Below are 22,172 nucleotides of genomic sequence, written 5' to 3'. Positions count from 1 at the left end.
CTATCCACCTGGCACCTAAATTCGCGCTTATCTTACATACTTAGTATTTGATAGCAACTGTCAGTGCGACCGCCTGTAGGTCTAGATCCTTTGTTGTCAGAATACAGCAGCTGACTGCTGTGTAAAGAGGTAATGGTTTTCCTCCCCCTACTCATTTCTCTGATAGTACTATCGAATGGAAAAACAGCTTCGCATTTCTAAAGGATCAGAAACTCCTGTGAAAAATTGAAATATCCCACTATTCACAATAATGAAGACTGCAATCTACACCACTTGGCTGCCACTGCTCAGAAATTCCAGCCCCAATTTTCTGGAACAGATTCTAGATGAGACTGAAGTTAGAGGCTACAACACCAGTGGTGCCTCTCCATGTTTAGCACAGCTGACCAGGTGTTTATCTCCATCTTACCGCCTGCCATTGACTTGTTTAGAAGGAACGAGCTGCCAGAGGAAGTAGTGCAGGCGAGTACAAGTACAAAGTTTGTGAGAAGATTTGTAGCTCGGGTGCTCGTTGTTGTGTACAATATTTAAAAGGTATCTGGATGGGTATATGAATAGGATGGGTTTCGAGGGATATGGACCTAATGCTGGCAAATGGGACTGGGTCACATTGGGATGTCTGATTGGTGGAGACATGGAGGAGAGAAGAGTCTGTTTCTGTGCTGTATGACTGTATGATGTCCAAATCAATATTCAAGCCTATTTAAACACGTTATGAACGCGCTATCTCTGTCCATCAAATCTTAGAGTTGAATTTTAAACCTGGAGTTTCCAGTCCAAAGGCAAAAATGATACCTACTGTGTGACACAGACTCTGAATTTACCATATTAATGGGATTGTATAAACTAGTTATTGTTTGTAAAGAATATAAAGAGCTTTCATTTCAATAGTGCCATTCACAACCTCTCAATGTTTCAATGCTGCTAGAAAAATGCAAAAGTGTCTTGCCTTTTTCTCTAATGACCTTTTCCTTTTTCTTTTTCCCAGATATATCATGCGGGACAAGCCTTCCATTTGGGACGCTACCCAATCCACTGGCACCTTATGGGAGACCTGAGATATAAGTCATATGTGCGAGGCTGTGCGATACACCAAACATTTAACAGGGCTGTGACTATCCATGGTACACACCACCTCCTGGTGGAGGGCAATGTGGCCTACAACATCATGGGAGGAGCGTTCTTCATTGAGGATGGCATTGAACAAGGCAATGTGCTGCAGTACAACCTGGCAGTCATGGTGCGGCAAAGCACCAGCCTCCTGAATGATGACCTCACCCCTGCAGCATTCTGGGTGACCAATCCCTCGAACACGATCAGACATAACGCTGCTGCAGGGGGTACACACTTTGGCTTCTGGTACCGTCTCCTGGAGCACCCTGATGGACCTTCCTACACACCAGATGTCTGCCCACGCAACCTACCCCTCGGTCAGTTCTTAAACAACACTGCGCATTCCCAGGGCTGGTACGGACTGTGGATTTTCGAAGCTTATCACCCACAGAAAGGGGGTCAGTGCAACTCCCTGATCGCAGAACCAGCCAGATTCGATTCGCTGATCTCATGGAACTGTGAGAAAGGGGCAGAGTGGATGGAAGGTGGTGCTCTCCAATTCCATAACTTTGTGATGGTCAACAATGTGAAGGCTGGCATAGATATCAAAAAGATCGAGCGCTCCTATGTAAGTGAATGGGGAGAGGCCATGGGAGCAATGATCAAGAATGCGACAATTGTAGGTCACGCTGAGGAACTTGATTTTAACACCATCAATTGCACCAGGAACGGCATTGCTCTGCCACTTTCTGAAGGGTTGACAGTATCAACAGTAAGGTTCGTAAACTTTGACCGGCCAAACTGCACAGCAATAGCCCTGACTGAGGTGAACTGGCTTGCAAGCATACAAAGTGACAGTTGGAACGTGAGATTCAGTGACGTTCAGTATTTTAGCACAACCAACAAGGGCGCCTTCTCCTCTGAGAACGATATTGTCCTCCATGATCTGGATGGATCTCTCACAGGTGAGCTTAAGAGATTCGGGAGAGGCAGGGAGACCAGCTTATGCTCATGCTGGACTATGACCTGACTGTAAACCCTCTGGGTCCTGTTTGTTAATTTTTCCCCATTGATTCTCAGGGAAGTGGAGGGTGGGAGGAGGTAACATAACACATTTTTATATTAGACCTTTTACTCCAATGGTGACATTAGAAAGAGGCAGCACTGGTGAAATTATGTCAGATTTACACTAGAGAAACAGGCTATTTAACCATTCTGACCCATGGTGGTGTTTCTGATGCTCTTGAGTCTCCTCCCATTCTTATACATCTCCTCCCAGCAGCATATCCATCTAATGCTCTTTCCCCCGTGTTTAAATGTTGTGTAAATATATTATTCACCTCAACCACTTTCTGTCTAACAAATTACACATTTTCACGGCTCAATGCTAAAGAAGGTTTCTTTTAAATTCCCCATTAGATTCATTAATCACTGTCTCATATTTATGACCTTTACTTCTAGCCTCAGCCATGAGTGGAAAAATCTTTACTGTAGCTAACCTATCAAGTACACGAATAGGAAGGATTTGGAGGGGATATGGCCAGGAGCAGGGCACTGGGACTAGTTTAGTTTGCAATTGTGTTCGGCATGGACTGTAGGACTAAAGGCTCTCTTTCCGTGCTGTGTGACTCTATGACCTTAAGGATTTCTACCACCCCATGGCTTTCTGTTTTCTTGATGAAATGTCTTCAACTTTACTCATTAGCATAAGTCCCTGTTCATAGAATCCCTATAATGTTGACAGAGGCCATTTGACACATCGAGTCAGCACTAACCCTCTAAGAGCAACCCACCCAGACCCATATACTGGTGGCACGGTGGCTCTGTGGTTAGCATTGCTGCCTCACAGTGCCAGGATTCCCATATTCAATTCCAGCTTTGGATGACTTTGTGAAGTTTGCACATTCTCCCCGTGTCTGCGTGGCTTTCCTTCGGGTGCTCTGGTTTCCTCCCACCGTTCAAAGATGTGCAAGTTAGGTGAATTGACCTTGCTAAGTTGCCCATAGTGTTCAGCGATGTGTCAGATAGGTACATTAGTCATGGGAAATGTAGGGTTACAGGGTAAAGGGATGGACCTGGGTGGGACATTCTTCAGAGGGCCGGTGTGAACTTGTTGGGCCAACTGGCCTGTTTCCACACTGTAGGTGTTCTATGTTCTATCTCCCCGATTGCTGTTACCGCCCACATTCAGCATGGCCAATACACCTAACCTGCACATCTTTGGTCTGTGGGATGAAACTGGAACACACGTGCCAACCCATGCAGACACAAGAAGTGTCTGCTAGAATCGAATGCGGGTTCCTAGGTTGAGCCTGCTAACCAAACTATATAATTGGTGTTGAAATAATTGTATCAACGTGCAAATGTCAGAGGATGGGTTATGGTAGAGTGCTGTACTGTGAGAGGGACAATGATCAGGGAGTGCAGCACTGTCAGAGGGTCGTTACTGAGGGAGTGCTACAGGTGTCTTATGTCCAGTGAGACTTTGAAATACCTCAGTCCATTGTTTGTTCAGATTCCAATCTGGTCTGGAGAAAATGCAGGAAATCTCTTCTCCAATAATTGGGCCTCAACTGACAATTTAAAACAAAATGATTTATTTCATCATGTTGATTTTGGGATCTTACTGTATTCCATGGAAAGGTTTCACATACACAACAATAACTAGACTCCAGAGTCATTCGTCTGGTGTGATCTGCAGGTGAGGTGATGAATGTGTTAGATCCACGTGTCTCTTCAACCTTTAGCTTTAAGAGAGCATTCTGGGACATTATCTGTGGATTGGTTCTGCAACCTCAAGATCTGGCAAATCCTTCACTTTACCATTATTACCAAGACAAGGAGTCACATCTGGTTCAATGAAGAGTGCAGGAGAGCATATCGGGAGTGTCACCAGACATGTTTAAAAATGAGATGTCAACCTGATGAAACCAAAATACCTTTTTTTGCACACCAAATATGATAAGCCGCAAATGATAGACAAAGCAAGGCTGTTCCACATCCTATGGATCTGATCATAGCTCTGCAGTCCTGTGTATCCAGTTGTGAATTATGGTAAACAATTAAACAACTCTCCGGAGGAGTAATCTCCACAAATATACCCCATTCTCAATGACAGATGAGTCACGCTCATCAGTGCAAAAGATATGGCTGAAATATTTGCAACCAACTTCAGCTAGTCATGCTAAGTGAATGATCCATTTCATTCTCCTCTGCAGATCCACAATATTAGAGACTCCAGTCTTCAAATAAGTCAGTTCATTCCATGTGATATTAAGAAACATGTTCCCTCTAAGCTTTTGCTGTGGAACTTGCTGCACTCTTAGCCAAACAGTACAAGTTCAGCTACAACACAGGTATCTATCCAACAATGTTGGCCTGTACACAAAAAGCAGGACAAATTCAACCTGGCTAATTACTGTTCCTTCAGTCTACACTCAGCCATCAGTAAAGTGCCATGAAGCAGTTCTGAAGAAGTTTCATACTAGAGTCAACATTAACTCGGTTCCTATCTCCACAGATGCAGCAAAACCTGCTGAGTTTCTCAAATACTTACTGTTTTTATTTCAGATTTCCCCCCTTGCTTTTATATGAGTGCTCTCAAGCAACACATACTCGGCCATAAGCTGCTCACTGACACTGAGTGGGTGATCTGCCAAGGCCACAGCTCCTGACCTCATCACAGCCTTGGTTCAAAAATAGGCCAAAGAGCTGAATCCCAGAGATGAGGTAAAAGTAACTGCTCTTGACAAGTCATCATTTGACCATGTGTGTTCATAGAGTCATAGAGATATACAGCACTGAAACAGTGCCTTCTGTCCAACTCGTTCATGCTGACCAGATATCCTAAACTAATCTGGTCCCATTTGCAAGCACTTGGCCTATATCCCTGTAAACCCTACTTATTCATGGGCCCACCCAGATGCCTTTTAAATGTTGTGATTGGACTAGACTCCACCACTTTCTCTGGCTTCTTAACCTTTTCGTCTTACTTTGCTTTTTTTTCTCAAAAATAATCTGTCCAATCTTCTGACCGGTCACAAACCTTTGTGTAACTCTATGCTTTTTCTTACATTTTGATACTACCTTTCACTATCTTGCATTGAATGATGATTAATAGCTGCTCATATATTATCATAAAATCATAGAATCACTACAGTGTGGAAACAGGCCATTTGGCCCAACAAGTCCACACCAACCCTCCAAACAGTAACCCACCCAGACCCACTGCCCTACTCTATTACTTTACATTTCTCCTAACCAATGCACCTAGCGTACTACACATTGCTGCACATTATGGGCAATTTAGCATGGCCAATTCACCTGACCTGCACATCTTTGGACTGTGGGAGGAAACCAGAGCACCCAGAGGAAGACCACGCAAACACGGGGAGAATGAGCAAACTCCACATAGACAGTCACCCGAGGCTGGAATCTGAGAGTTGTTGTCACTTTATTGTTTTGGAACCAGAGTAGCAAAAATATGCTGAAAGAATTTGGCTGAAAATGTGAAATGTGCCATGTCTGAATATTTTATACAGTTTAACCACAAATAGGTTTCTGATCAAAAATTATTGAAGGTGAAACTTTTCTCTTTGCCATTCAAAAGAATTCCAAGCTTCTGTCTTGCTCCTGCAGCCATAGTGTAAATGTATGCCTGGTCTAAGAACAGTTTCTGGTCAATAGTAAGCCCCTCCCAAGATGTTAATTATGCAGAATTCAGCACTGGTAATGCCATTGAGTATCAAGGAGTAATTGTGACTTTTCTTGTTGGAGATGGTCTTTGTCTGACACTTGCTTGATGTGAATGTCACTTTCCACTTATCAACCCAAGTCTGAATGCTGTCCAGATTAGATTCCCTACAGAATGGAAACAGGCTATTCGGCCCAACAAGTCCACACCGACCCTCTGAAGAGTAACCCACTCCCCTACATTTACACCTGACTGATGCACCAAACACAATGGGCAATTTAGCATGGCCATTTCACCTGACATGCACATTTTTGGACTGTGGGAGGAAACCGGAGCACTCAGAGGAAACCCATGCAGACACAAGGAGAACGTGCAAACTCCACACAGGCAGTCTCCCAAGGCAGGAATTGAACCCAGATCCCTGGCGCTGTGACGCAGCAGTGCTAATCACTGAGCCACCGTGCCACATTTGGATATCTCTAGGCTCGCAAATGGTGCTGAACATTTTGCAATCGAAGTATGTCCACCTCTGACCTTAACAGGAAGGAAGATCATTGATGAATCAACTGAAGATGGTCAGGCCTAGGACATTCCCCGGAAGAACTCCTGCAGTGACGTTCCACAACTGAGATGACGAGCCTCCAACAACTGGGCAGCATGGTGACTTGGTGTTAGCACTGGTGCCTTACAGCACCAGGGTCTAATACCCCTCTCAGGAGACTGTGCATACTCTGCACAAACATTCTCCTAGCATATGTGTGGGTTTCCTCCCACAGTCTAAGGATGTGCAGATTAGGTGGATTGTCCATGCTAAATTGCCATAGTGGCCAGGGATGTATAGGTTTGGTGAATTCGCCATGCGAAATTCAGGGTTACAGTGGTTGGGGGATTCGGGTGGGTAGGACTGAATAGGATGCTCTTTGGTGGATCAGTGTGGACTCAATGGACCGAATGGCCTGCTTCCCCACTGTAGAGATTATATGATTCCTCAACTATCTTCTTGTGCACTCAGTAAGACACTAAACAATCACTGATGTGAAAGATGTCAGTGAAAAAGCACTTTAATACTAATCTTGAATATACTGATTGAAATTAGTCAGCTAGACTTGGATGACAAAATGAATATCCATTTAAGTGCTGCTTACTGACTTTCGAATAATTACCAAATTAAAGTTACTACACAACTGAGAAAAAAAAATGCTCATGACTTCCTTTGAATACTTTCATTGCCTAGGCCAGCTATTGTCCATATCTAATTGTCCCCGAGAAGGTGTCGGTGAGCTTGAATCACTGCAGTTTGTGTGGTGTAGATGCACCCACTGTTAAGCAATTCCAGGACTATGATCATGCAAAATGAATGGAGCAAATATATAAGTCAGGATAATAAGCAGTTTGAAGTTCAACTTACAGTTGGTAATGTGCCCAAGAATCTGCTGCCCTTGTCCTCCTTGATGTTGAGGTTAAGAAACCGTCACAAAACTAAAGTCAGTGGGAAACAGGAGAAAACTCTCTGCTTTCTGTAGTTAATAAAGAAGATCATTGTAAATGCTAGCCATCAATCACATCTATGCAGGAGTTCCTCAGGGTAGTGTCCTGAGCCTAACTATCTTCAGCTGCTTCATCAATGACCTTCCCGCCAACATAAGGTCAAAACTGGGGACATTAACTGATGATTGCACAAAGTTCAGCACCATTCATGACTCCTCAGGTGTTGAAACAATCTATGTCCAAAACGCAGCAAGATCCGGACAGTATCTAGGTTTGGGCTGACAACTAACATTTGTACCAAACAATGACCATCTCCAATGCAATAAGCTAACCGTCATTTCTTGACATTCACTGTTGTTACCATCACTGAATCCTCATTATCAACGTCCCGAGGGTTACCATTGCTTAGAAGTTGACTGGGCGAGCCATATAAATATAGTGATGACAAAAGCAGATTAGAGGTTAGGAATCCTACAGTAAGTGACTCACCTGATTCACTAAAACCTGTCCACCATCTACAAGGCACAAGTCAGGCGTGTGATGAAATACACCCCTCTTGCCTGAAGCAGTGTGGCTTCTACAACACTCAAGCTTAACACCATCCAGCTAGTGACATTCACATCTTTTGTCTGAATAAGAAGAACCTTAACAAGCTGATAAAGAAAGTCCTGTATTTCTTTATTACTTTTCTCAATATCAGAGCAATCCAGAGAGCTTCATGGCCAGCAGCACCCTCCTGGTACATAGTCACTGCTGTAATGTAGGAAACACACCAGCCAAATTAAATAACTAAGTGACAATGACTAAATTAATCAGTTTTTTTCTTGTTTGCTGTCAGATAAATTTTGGCCAGGAAACCAGGGTTAATTCCCTGCTTTTCCTTTAAATAGTTGCTACAGAATACTTAATTTCTTCCTGAGGGGTATACTAATTGTTCGATGATTTGTGCAAATACTGTGCAGTGCTCTTCAGCCTGAATTGTTTTCTGCTCTAAGGAGAAAGTGAGGACCGCAGATGCTCTATAGTCAGACTTGATAAAATGTGGCATTGGAAAAAACACAGCAGGTCAGGCACCATCCAAGGAGCAAGAGAGTCAACATTTCAGGCAAAACTCTTCTTTAGGATTGGGGATGGGGAAGGAGGATGAGATATAAATAGTGGGAGAGGAGGTGGAGCTAAGGGAAAGGTAGTTGGATTGGTAATAGGTGGGCAAAGATAGGAAGTTATGTTGATACATTGGGGGGAAGTGTGGACAGGTAGGTCAGGTCAAGAGGGCGGATCTAAGTCACAGAGTTGGATCTGGGATGGAGTTGGGGGGGTGTTGTTGGGAGACTTAGAAACTGGTGAATTCAATGTTCATGCCGTGTGATTGTAGGCTCCCAAGGCTGAAGATAAGGTGTTTATTCTCCAGTTTGTGGGTGCCTTGTATCGGTGGTGGAGGAGGCCCAGATTGGATATGTCCTCGGAGGAGTGGGAGGGCACATTAACCAACCCCACCTTACTGTGACCATCCACTTCAAATCACCCGCCCCCCACACTATCCTGAGGACATATGCATTCCTCCTCCACAAGGCCATCGCAAAGTGAAGGAGGAACACCTCATCTTCTGCCCAGGAGCCTACAACCTCATAGAATTAATATTGAATTCACCAGTTTCCAGGCCTCCCCTTCCCCCTACCACATTCCAGACCCAACCCGCTGATTCAGATCCGCCCTGTTGACCTGACCTGCCTGTCTATCTTCCTTTCCACCTATCTGCTCCACACTTCCTACCGACCTATCACCATCACCTCCTATCTTCGCCTACCTATTAACATCCCGCCTACCTTTCCCCTTGCTCCCCCTCCTTTATCTCTCAGCCCACTTCCCCCTCCCCAGCCTGTAGAAGGGTTATGCCTAAAACATTGACCATCTTGCTGCTCAGATGCTGCCTGACCGGCTGTGGTTTTTCTAGCACCACACATCACTTCTGCTCTAAGGAGAAATATAGAAAGAGGACATTCATGCAACCGCTACGTTACCGCAGACTATATCTGACTAAAATGTAATCCAACTCCCTTTCACAGGTATCCCTGGTAACAAGGTGCTTCCGTACAGCTCACTTTTGGATCCGACTCGATGTCACCCATCAGCAGAGTGGAGCCGTATGTACCCCGGTGTTGTGTGTGATGCCACCGTTACCATCCATCGCTTGGCTTTGTCTCAGCCTTCACCACTTGCATTGAGAGAGAAGGAACTCATCCTGTCAAATTCTCACGGTGTGTACTTGTTCTGCTCTTGGTCTCTCCAGGTAGAAATCACTAGGTCACCTTGGCCTGTTGCAGCTGACCATTAGAATTATTCCAGTTGATAGCAGGTCACAGCAGGAGATCAAAAGCTCAGTTGAAGAGGTAGATTTTCAGGAGCATCTTAAAGGAGGAGAAAGCAAGGGAGAGAAGGAGGACATTTAAATGTTTATGCTCAAAGCACTTGAAGGTATGTCTATCAGAATCATCGAAATTTGGGATGAACAATGATTGCAGGAGGATGCAGAGCTCAGCTGATTGTAGGGTTACAGGTAATGATTGGCAGGGACAAGGCAATGGAGGGATTTTAATGTGTGGGTAAGAATGTTAGCTGGTCTTATCCCCTACGGTGGTTCACATTGTTCATTGCAGTGTATAATCATGTTCCCTAACAAGTTCAAAGATACTTTATAATTCATGTTGGTGCATAGACTTCTCACAAATTGTTCCTAATGTACAATTGTATCTTAAAATGCTGTGTTAGTTTTCCAACATAAATATACTCAGCTGAAACCTTGGCATGTTTAGTCAGGCTAAAGACATTGAATAAAAACATAGAACAGAAAGGTTGTAAGATCTGGTGGAGGCAAGGGGAATGCAGGAAGAGGAGACGACATCTGAGTGGGATATAGACTTAGTGTGTCATTGGGAACTTGGTTGACATGGCAAATTAGCGTTCATTCTTCTACATTTTTCTCAGCCTCTCATTATTACTTGGAAACACAGGTTCATACCAGAAATAGAAGGAAACCTGGAGACAACAGTGAGAGTTTGGAGAATTGAGGTGGGTAGGAGAAGGATAGTAGTGAGACTGAGGATTCAGTGCATTTCAAAGAATATTGAAATGTGAGCGGTGGCAAAGGGGGTCAGCAAAGCACTGGTTGATGAGCATGTTCTCTTATACTCACTTATCTACACTAGGGCATTTCACCCAGGGTGACTATCATGTTAATTGACATAAGAATGTAAGCAAATGCACGACAGATACATTAATTCAGATTTGTTCATTGAACACAATGGGGATACAAGCTCACTGATTTATTCCAGCCTTTTGTTTTTCTGAGAACCCACTGTGATCCACAGTAACTACATCTACAGAAAGCTACATCTATTGAAGAGCTCTGACTCAGAGTTCACAAACTGGAAGCTAAGATACAGACACCGCAGAACATCAGAGAGGGATTAGTTCTGATTGACTTGAAAGGGATTGTCTGATCTGTTCCCTGATCAGGGGCAAGAGAGGTGTGATTGCATGAAGCAGGGATGGAAATTAAGAAGTCAAAATGGAGATACTCAACTTTTGCAGTTGTCCAACAGGATTCAGGTTCCTGCAACTGCATAGTTTAGAGCAAGGGCTACAGGCCTCACTTTTAACCATGAAGCTGGTTCCTGTTGGACAATTGCACGTGGTGAGGTACTGATAACACTTTGGTATGAGGAGTTGTTCAACTGGGACAAGTAAATAGCAATGTGGTGATAATTAGGGACAGTATAGTCAAAAACACAGTTCTCTGTAACAGAGACTAAGAGTCCAAAAGGGTCAGTTCCAGTGCCAGGATTCTGGACATTTGTTCAGAGCTTGAGAGAAATTTGCAGTGGGAGTGGGAGGATCTGGTTGTCAGGATTCAGGTGTCCAGATGATGAAGATGAGACTAGAGAGGTAGTGGAGTGCTGGCACAATATCAGGAAAACTGGGAATAGTACCATTAGGACAGTCTTTCTTTGAACTGTGGTATGGATCAGTCCTAAAAGCAGAGTGATAGAGAAGATTTAACTAAACAGTCAGGTAAAGATCACTTGAGAGTATATGTGCTAAAGAGAGAGGACAAGGGCGTAGAGCAGGATTCCAACACAGTAAATGATAACCAGAATCTGATGTGACAGGACAGATTGAATAAATTTAATAATGTTCCAGAGGATAAGGCTGGAGTTTCAATCTTTGTAAAAAGTCAGAATTAAAGGTACTGTATCAAAATGCTCACAACATTCGTAACAAGCAGAAGAAATATATATTCATGATCTGATAGCCACTCAGACTAATCTGAATTTTGTTACAACCAGATTAGAAGAGTGAACAGGTTCTCCTCCTGTCAATCTCCTTGGTTTTGTTTAAAAATCTTTTCAATATAGATTTATGTTCATTTTACCACAAGGCTATACCTTTCTCCAATTAAAATGTAGTTAACAATTTTTTACTGCAAGCAATTAAGAGTCAATAACAGTCCTTTGGGTGTCCTTGAGTCATTAGATTTCAAACCAGACCAAGATTGGTTAGTTGGTTTCCTGGAGATGGTCAGCGGTAATGAGTATTAGAGCAATTTTTTAAGTTTTCAGTTCCCTGATTCTTCTTCCCAGTCAGTGCTTAAAGAGTCACAACCTTCTGAAGAGAACTCTTCTCACTCTGTAATCAAGTTGTGTTTTATAATTCCACTTCCTACTGGTCAGCTGCAGAGCTCTTTGAAAAACCAGTTGGTCATTTAATTGAAATCTGCTGAAATTATTGTGTCCGTGTGGTGTCTTTGCTAACTTGTGGAAACTCTAATTTTACTATAAATTAAATAGATGCAGGCCTTTTTGCACCTTCATGGGGCTTGTCTATCTGATTTCATTGCCTTTGGAGAAAGTGTTAATTTAAATTCATGTTGTGTTTAATGTAATGCATATTGGCTTCTAAAATCTGGCCAACTTGTATAGATCAGGTGGTCAAGTCAGCCATTTTAAAACAATATTTTCATCCCTTTTAAATAATATTTCCATCCACAAATATGCTAAATATTAAATCAGCTGATAGAATTTATATCATCCTGACAATATTTAAGGCTCTTTGACATTTAGAAGGACAGGAAGTTAGGAACAATGGTGGACAAGATGGTTTGTGAGTTAATGATGGCATTGGTACAATAGTAAGAGATAAAGTTAAGTCAGTTTGGGTAAAGAATAAGCAAAGATAAAGAGTCACTTTTGGGAAAGCTTTATTACCTCAAAGAAAGGTATTGCAATAATTGGGTGAGTCTAATCTTAGAATGGATGAATCAGATTGACAAATGAGATCATTTTATGGATTTATAACTGTTTTATGAAGTAGTACATTCTAGTTCCAACCAGGGAGAAGGCTATTTTAGACATGTCATATTAGCAAGTTTTGAGAAGATTTGTAGCTCAGGTTGAGACTCTGGGTGTACGCTTGCATGCTGAGCTGGAAAGTTTGTTTTCAGACGCATCGTCACTATACTAGATAACATCATCAGTGAGCTTCTGGATGAAGCACTGGTGGCATGGCCCAGTTTCTATTTATATGTCCTTGGGTTGATGATGTCAATTCCTGTGGTGTATTCATTTCCTGTTCTTTTTCTCAGGTGGTGGTAAATGGAATCCATGTTTGTTGATAGAGTTCTGGTTAGAATGCCATGCTTCTAGGAATTAGATTAGATTACTTAGTGTGGAAACAAGCCCTTCGGCCCAACAAGTCCATACTGACCTGCCGAAGTGCAACCCACCCAGACCCATTCCCCTACATTTATCCTTTCACCTAACACAATGGGCAATTTAGCATGGCCAATTCACCTAACCTGCACATTTTTGGACTGTGGGAGGGAACCCACACAGACACGGGGAGAATGTGCAAACTCCACACAGTCAGTTGCCTGAGGCGGGAATTGAACCCAGGTCACTTGCGCTATGAGGCAGTAGTGCTAACCATTGTGCCACCGTGCCACCCACATTCTCATGCATGTCTCTGTTTGGCTTGTCCTAAGATAGATGTGTTGCCCCAGTCAAAGTGGTGTCCTTCCTCATCTGTACATAAGGATACTAGTGAATGGGTCAGGTCTTTTTGTGGCTAGTTGATGTTCATGTATCCTGGTGGCTAGTTTTCTGCCCGTTTGTCCAAAATAGTGCTTGTCACAGTTCTTGCAAGGTACTTTGTAAATGACATTAGTTTGCTTGTTGTCTGTACAGGGTCTTTCAAGTTCATTTGCTGCTGCTTTAGTGTGTTGGTAGTTTTGTTGACTACCATCATGCCAAGAGGTCTGAGTATTCTGGCACTCATTTCTGAGATGTCTTTGACATAGGGGAGAATGGCTAAGGTTTCTGGACGTGTTTTGTCTGCTTGTTGGGGTTTGTTACTGGGAAATCGGTGAACTGTGTTCATTGGGTACCTGTTCTTTTTGAATACATTGTATATGTGATTTTTCTCTGCTTCGCATAGTTCCTCTGTGCTGCAGTATGTGGTGGCTCGTTGAAATAATGTTCTAATGCAACTTTGTTTGTGATGTGTTGGGATGATTGCTTCTGTAGTTCAGTATTTGGTCTGTATGTGTTGTTTTCCTGTAGACACCAGTTTGAAGATCCCCATTGGCTGTTCGCTCTACTGGGACATCTAGGAATGGCAGTTTGTTGTTGTTTTCCTTCTCTTTAGTGAACTTTATGCCAGTAAGGGTCTTATTGACTGTCTTGAAGGTTTCCCTAATTTGTTTAATTTAGTGATGACAAGTGTCATCAGGTAGCGGACACAAAGTTTGGGTTGGATGGTTGGCAGAGCTGTTTGTTCGAGTCTCTGCATTCCTGCCTCTGCTCAGAGGCACATGTCATGTGCAATAAGTCAGGGTTAGTTGATGACCCCATAACAATTGAGTCTGTAGACAACATGATGGTAACATAACAGAATTTCATTTGAGGGAGTGAAATACAAGTCTAAGACAAGTGCCTTAAATGTAAATAAAAGGCATTACAAGGGATGAGAGCAGAGTTGGCTTGAATGAACTGGGAAAATAGCTTATAAAGTAGGACAATGGAGATATAGACATTTAAAATGTTAGCCCATGACTCTCACCAAAAATAAACATCATTGAGAAAAAATAAGATTCTATGAGAAGGACATAGTACCTCTAGCTAACTAAGGTAGTTAAAGAAATTGAAATTAAAAACTTTGAGTACTGCACAAATTAGTGGTAAGTCAAAAGAATTAAACCAAGACTATAAATTGGCAAAGAATGATTTAGACAAAGTAACAGGAAAATTAGAGTATTAGATACAGCTCTTTAGTTATATAACAACTGAGAGCAAGAGGGGTTTTTTTTTGCCTATCCTTATTAAATGTCGACATTCAATTCCCAGTTTTGTCACCCAGTAGCCATGTCTCCATCATGACAACTTAACTCAGTTTGTGCATTCAAATCATCAGCTGTTTTCCAAATGCTACATGCACTCAGATAGAGTGCCTTTTTCTTAACATCATTCTCTACTCTGATCCTATTTGGTGCTTGCCAAGGTTTTTTTGTGCTTTCTATTTTTGCTTCTTACTTTTCCATTTCTTTTTATAAGTACACCTTCCCCAATCTCCCTTTTCAGGTCCAATCTTCCTGGCAATTGAGTTTCAAATATCTCACCTGCATTAATAAATCTCCCTGCTAAGATATTAATCCCAGGCTTGCTAAGGTAACCGCTATCCTTTTTGTAAGGTCCCTCAAATCACACCAGTCGCCCTCTCTCCTACACCAGTTCTCCGGGAACGTGTTTAATCAAACAATTCTTCTGTGCTCTCTAGCGTGTAGGACTGAAGATAAATGTGGGTCTACAACTGTAGAGGTTTTGCTTTTGAAGCTGTTTCCCAAATTGCTGAAATCTGCTTTCAGGAGCCCAACTCCTTTCATATCTAAACAAAAAAAATGAAAGAATTGTGGATGCTAAAAATGTGAAACAAAAACAGAAATTGCTGGAAAATCTCAGCAGGTCTGGCAGCATCTGTGGAGAGAATTCAAAGTTAACATTTCAAGTTCAGTCATCCTTCTTTAGAACACTACCTTTCATATCTAAGTCATGACATGGACAACCATTAAGGACATCCTTTGGCTCACCCTTCCCCACAAGAATGATTTGCGGCCATTCCATAACGTCCTTCAACTTGGTACCAAGGAGACAGCGTACCATGCTGGACTCTCGTCTGTTGCCTCAGAAATACTTGCTAACTAATAAGTCCCCTATCTCTGCCATGCTTACCATATTCTTCATCCTCTCGTGTATAGCTGAGCCACCCTTGATGCTTATGTAGCTGTGGCTTCACTCCTCCAAGAAAACAGTGCCCCCACCAGTGTCCAAAGCAGGAAAATGATTAACAAGCAGGAATATGGGGAATTTCTGCACTATATGCCTGGTTGTGTTGGCCTACCCTTCTGCCTCTGCTCCAAGCCTGCAGTTTGAACATCTTCCTGAGTGTGCTATCCACATAACTCTCAGCCCTGTGGGTATGTCACGGTGTCTCCAATCATTGCTTGCTCTCTGAAACCAAGAGCTCAAGTTGTTGCAAGTAGTTGACACTTCGTGTGTGTGTGTGTGTGTGTGTGTGTGTGTGTGTGTGTGTGTGTGTGTGTGTGTGTGAGAGAGAGAGAGATTGGCTAGTTTACCAGCAGCATTCACAACTTCCCATTACTACAGGGCATGTATCCATGTGACCAAACTACCTTGCAATGCCCTAATTTCACTTTACTCGCATTACCTTTGTTTGATGTTGGTTTACTTACATTGACTTCATTTTGTTTGGCCTGAACTAATAATTAATATTAATAATTAGTTTTAATAAACCTTAGAACAGTTGATAAATTTTATTCCGAAAGAGAAAATGCTAGAAAATCTCAGCAGGTCTGGCAGCATCTGTAAGGAGAGAAAAGAGCTGACATTTCGAGTCTAACTGACCCTTTGTCAAAGTTAGACTCGAAACATCAGCTCTGTTCTCTCCTTACAAATGCTGCTGAACCTGCTGAGATTTTACAGCATTTTCTCTTTTAGTTTCAGATGCCAGCATCCGCAATAATTTGCTTTTATCCAGTGATAACTTTTATTAGTAAGAATTAAATTTAACAAAGAATTAATGCCCTTCACTGCTTCCAATAAACCATGCACACCTTTACTAAAACTGAAACAATGTACAATTACTAATAAATTACAGGTGTTTAAATGGAGAATGAGCTAAATACTCACCAATTTCTGCTCCACTCCTGCAACATCAACCTAATATTTTGTGAACCCAGTTAACAGACAGCAAGGGTCTCACTGCCGTTTATGCTACTTTAGGTGTTCAGCAGGTCTCTCCCCTCTCATCCCCTCCAGTTTTACTGAGTTCCAGGTTTAAAGGGTTTTTATTATGAGAAAAGGTTGAGTAAGTAGGACCTAAACTGATTTGAGTTTAAACATGGAGAGATAATATGATTGAATCATATAATGTCTTGAAGGGACTGGACACATATGAAGCTGAGAGCATTTTTCCTTTTGTGGGAGCTGACAATAAGAGGTCTCAGTTTAAAAATCAGGGTATCCATTTAATAGGACGAATCTTTCTTTCAGCGGGTAGACTCAGACATTCTATTCAGAGGGTAGAATGTCTTTATAATATTCTTCCCCAGTGAGCAGCGAAGTCTGCATTATTGCATATATTTAAGGTTGACTTAGAAGCATTTTTTATTACCAAAGGAGTTGAAGATTATTGGTATAGAGAGGAAAGTGGAGTTGAGGTCATGATGAGATCAGCCATGATATTATCAAATGGCCAAGCAGGTTTGAAGGGCTGAATGATCAACTCCAAATTCATTGTGTTTAAAGAAGCTATTAAAAAAAAACCAAAGAAACATATTTGGGTATATATAATAATGATATTGGCTAATGTGTTTCTTACTAAATGTATTATTTGTTTACAGTTTTATCAAAGACATATGTTTCAGTTACTACTTTTCCCTTAAAGTAAAAGCTGTAGATTTTTAAAAGTCAAAGTCATGAGGAGTTGAGAGATCTGAATTAAAAGCAGAAAGTGCTGGAACAAGACAGGAAGCATCCAGGGAGCTGCTTTGGAAGAAGTCTTGTCAGACTCACAATGTTAATTCTTTTTTCACTTTCCACACATTCTGCTGGACCTGTTACATTTGTTCAGTACTTTCAGCTTTTATTCTAGCGTTTCAAAACATATTTTAGCAAACAACTGATTATGTTGAAAATCCCTATTATAAAACTTCCATAGGCAAGCACCCTCTCAACTGTTAGCAAGTCTTGATCATACAAAGTAAGATTTGTAAACACGAAGATTTTGAGATCTTTATTAATATGTGTGTATTCAAACTATGTCATATATACTGATTAGAAAATTAGAATGGAATAACCTATTCATTCTGGACTGATCAAATGTGGAACTCTATTATATGGTTAATTCAAATGAATGAGGTTGCTGACTTCTGTTTCTGTTCTCTGATGTGTTGATGTAGGAAACAGTGTCATCCAATATAGGTCCAAGAGTAACATAAGACTCTGTGGTTGGGTGGCTCTTATTCCAAACAATGAGATCTTAAACTTGCACTTCAAGGATATCAACTATATCACCAATATCTCTTACAAGGCCACATTCCATCACTTCAAGGTATTTATGAATCTTATTTAAAGGAGAGCGCAACAATGGGTTAAATGTTGTTGCATTACTTACTTTCAGATCAATCCATGGCCTCCTACTCTCCCTTTTTTAGAAGTCTCCTCCATCTTCACAACTGTTCAACACCCACAATGCTCTAGTTTTGAATCTTGTACATATTCCAGTTCCACCGCACCATCACCGGTGGCCTTTAACTTACTGTACTTAATGATCTGAAATTCCCGCCATGAACCTCTCCACCAGTCTCTCCTCCTTGAAGATCTTCCTTGAAATTTAAGATCTTCCTTGAAATTTGACATTTTGATCAAGTGTTTGGTAGCCTGCCCTAATATTGCTGCTTCAATGCTAGATGTGAGCTGAAACTCCGTTTTTAGCACTCTTGCCTATGGATCTGTAAATAGAGAGTTTACTGCTCCAGAGACTTGGGTTCTGTTGCCATGGTCAGAACCAAGGAGTCTTTGGTCTCTGTTAAATACTGGTTTATTAATGCAGAACCATGTGGCCCACAAAGTGGGAATATTGCCAATGCCCAATGAGCAAATATTACCACCCAGCACATTCCAGCAACCCCAATGAAACAAATTCTTTTAACTATGATGACTGAAGTCAGCGATTGGGGATCCTGGGTGAACAACCAGCAAGGGCAAGCAGTACCATAGGTGTGCCTCCTTGTCCACCGATAATGAGGAGCCCCCTCACTGACCCAGCAAACATTGATAGAAAACATAGAACATAGAAAAATACAATGCAGTACAGGCCCTTCGGCCCTCAATGTTGCGCCGATCCAAGCACACCTAACCTACACTAGCCCACTATCCTCCATATGCCTATCCAATGCCCGTTTAAATGCCCATAAAGAGGGAGAGTCCACCACTGCTACTGACAGGGCATTCCATGAACTCACGACTCGCTGAGTAAAGAATCTACCCCTAACATCTGTCCTATACCTACCACCCCTTAATTTAAAGCTATGCCCCCTCGTAATAGCTGACTCCATACGTGGAAAAAGGTTCTCATGGTCAACCCTATCTAAACCCCTAATCATCTTGTACACCTCTATCAAGTCACCCTAAACCTTCTTTTCTCCAATGAACAGTCCCAAGTGCCTCAGCCTTTCCTCATACGATCTTCCTATCATACCAGGCAACATCCTGGTAAACCTCCTCTGCACCCGTTCCAGTGCCTCCACATCCTTCCTATAGTATGGCAACCAAAACTGCACACAATACTCCAGATGCGGCTGCACCAGAGCCTTTTACAACTGCAACATGACCTCAGGACTCCGGAACTCAATTCCTCTACCAATAAAAGCCAGTACACCATATGCCTTCTTCACAGCACTATTTACCTGGGTGGCAACTTTCAGAGATCTGTGTACATGGACACCAAGATCCCTCTGCTCATCCACACTACCAAGTATCCGACCATTAGCCCAGTACTCCATCTTCTTGTTACTCTTACCAAAGTGAATCACTTCACGCTTAGCTACATTGAACTCCATTTGCCACCTTTCTGCCCAGCTCTGCAGCTTATCTATATCCCGCTGTAACCTGCCACATCCTTCCTCACTGTCAACAACTCCACCGACTTTCGTATCATCCGCAAACTTGCTCACCCAACCTTCTAGCCCCTCCTCCAGGTCATTTATAAAAATGACAAACAGCAATGGTCCCAAAACAGATCCTTGCAGAACACCGCTGGTAACTACACTCCAAGATGAACCTTTACCATCAACTACTACCCTCTGTCTTCTTCCAGCCAGCCAATTCCTAATCCAAACCTCCAACTCACCCTCAATGCCATACCTCCGTATTTTTGTAGTAGCCTACCATGGGGAACCTTATCAAACGCCTTGCTAAAATCCATACACACCACATCTACTACTTTACCCTCATCCACCTCCTTAGTCACCTTCTCAAATAATTCAATAAGGTTTGAGAGGCAAGACCGGCCCTTCACAAAACCATGCTGACTATCCTTGATCACATTATTCCTATGCAGATGTTCATAAATCCTATCCCTTACAATTCTCTCTAAGACTTTGCCCACAACAGAGGTAAGACTCACCGGCCTATAGTTACTAGGGTTATCTCTACTCCCCTTCTTGAACAAGGGAACCACATTTGATATCCTCCAGTCTTCTGGCACTATTCCTGTAGACAACGAGGACATAAAAATCAAGGCCAATGGCTCTGCAATCTCCTCCCTTGCTTCCCAGAGAATCCTAGGATAAATGCCATCAGGCCCAGGGGACTTATCTACATTCACCCTTTCCAGAATTTCCAACACCTCTTCCCTACATATCTCAAAGCCATCCATTCTAATTAATTGTGACTCAATATTCACATCGGCAACAATGTCCTGTTCCTGAGTGAATACTGACGAAAAGTATTAATTCAGTGTCTCCCCAATTTCTTCAGTCTCCACACGCAACTTCCCACTACTATCCTTGACGGGACCTATTCCTACCCTAGTCATCCTTTTATTCTTGACATACCTATAGAAAGCCTTTGGGTTTTCCCTAATTCTATCAACCAAGGACTTTTCATGTCCCCTCCTTGCTGCTCTTAGCTCTCTCTTTAGATCCTTCCTGGCTACCTTATAACTCTCAATCGCCCCAATTGAACGTGCACGCCTCATCTTTACATAGGCCGCCCTCTTCCCTTTAACAAGGGTTTCCAATTCCTTATTAAACCACGGCTCCCTCACATGACCCTTTCCGCCCTACCTGACAGGTAAATACTTATCAAGGACACTCTGTAGTTGGTCCTTGAACAAGCTCCACATATCGATTGCACCCTTCCCTTGAAGCCTACTTTTCCAAGCCACGCATCCTAAGTCATGCCTCACCGCATCATAATTTCCTTGCCCCCAGCTATAAATCTTGCCCTGTAGTGCACACTTATCCCTCTCCATCACCAGAGTAAAAGTCACCAAATTGTGGTCACTGTCCCCAAAGTGCTCACCTACCTCCAATTCTAACACCTGGCCTGGTTCGTTACCCAGACCAAATCCAGTATGGCCTCACCTCTTGTTGGCCTGTCTACATATTGTGTCAGGAAACCCTCCTGCACACATTGGACAAACACTGACCCATCTAACGTACTCTAGCTATAGCTTTCCCAGTCAATATCTGGGCTTGTTGTTGCAGGTTCAATTACCTTTATCACCCCTGTAGGCTTTTGCCATTTTTTTGTTGGTGGAGAGAAGCCAATAAGGGTTCCAACTTGGTGCCATGAAATTATTCTTTTGGTTTATCCTAAGTTCTTCATTGCATGTTTTTAAAACAAGCATTTTTCATGAATCTGGGACCCATTTAATAAGTGTCACATTTAAATGTATAAATGAAGAGCTGGGCTCTTAATATAAGTCCGTAGTTGAACAGAAGAGTGATGGAGAATGGTTGAATAAGTAATGTGGAAATGTTCAGGTTCCAACCAAGAGTTTTGAAAGTCCCTGATCCATAGGAGAGGAGAAGAAGGAAGACAGGAAGGAGAATGAAGGAAGGAGGATCAACAGGAGGAGAGGAACAGGAGAAAAGGAAAGGAGAGTTGGGGGAATAGAAGAGACATGAACATAGGAGAAAGGAGACAAGAGGTGAGGGAAAGAATGCGATGTATGCAAGGTAAGGTGAAGAGGAGAGAGAAGGACAAGATGAAGAGAAGCAAGGCAAGGGGGAAGAATATGGAAGAGAGGAGAGAAACATAGTGGTGCTGCAAGGGAGAAGAGAGAGACACAGAGGAACGGGGAGTGAGCAGTTCTCTAGTTTGAAAGCTTTGGAAAGAACTTTCATTTTACAGTTTGAGGTAATTGGTAATATTCTGTTTCATTTTTAGGACAATGATTCAATTGTAATATCCCATAAATTCATCCATCAACCAGACTATTTCAAGATCATGAATCCAGTTCGGAATAATTCACTCCAACCTCTCAGTTGGGCCAGCAACCAGAATGGCGATTGGTACTTCGACCAGGAGAATTTGACCCTGTATTATCTGAGTAAGGTTATAAACATTGACAGCACTTTACAAGCAAACTCACTGGCTGTCAAGAATCTTGCCGTGGGTGTGGGGGAACTGATATTTTCGTGATGGGGGAGGGGATTTTGGTGAGTTTGCGGTGACTTTGGAACCTGAAGTTAGGGGAACATGAAACTCCCAGGGGTAAATAGACTACATTAGGAGGATTTCAGGCCATGCCAGGAATATTAGCCCAGCTATTCCAATGGTCAGAGTTTTTGAAGCTG

The 22,172-nt window shown here is 42.4% G+C and overlaps 1 protein-coding gene across 1 annotated transcript in view; it reads left to right on the top strand.

The window, feature by feature from the left end:
- Nucleotides 1-22,172, top strand: part of pkhd1l1.1 (PKHD1 like 1, tandem duplicate 1) — a 246,772-nt gene that overhangs the window by 135,216 nt on the left and 89,384 nt on the right. The window contains 4 exon segments of the mRNA XM_060823999.1: nucleotides 989-2,018; nucleotides 9,301-9,492; nucleotides 17,766-17,917; nucleotides 21,763-21,925. Coding sequence (XP_060679982.1) covers nucleotides 989-2,018; nucleotides 9,301-9,492; nucleotides 17,766-17,917; nucleotides 21,763-21,925 — 1,537 coding nt within the window.

Source organism: Hemiscyllium ocellatum, chromosome 4 (genome assembly GCF_020745735.1).
Source record: "Hemiscyllium ocellatum isolate sHemOce1 chromosome 4, sHemOce1.pat.X.cur, whole genome shotgun sequence".
Taxonomy (NCBI): Eukaryota; Metazoa; Chordata; class Chondrichthyes; order Orectolobiformes; family Hemiscylliidae; genus Hemiscyllium; species Hemiscyllium ocellatum.
Note: the sequence above shows the minus strand (reverse complement) of the source record. Positions and strands in the feature narration are given on the sequence as shown.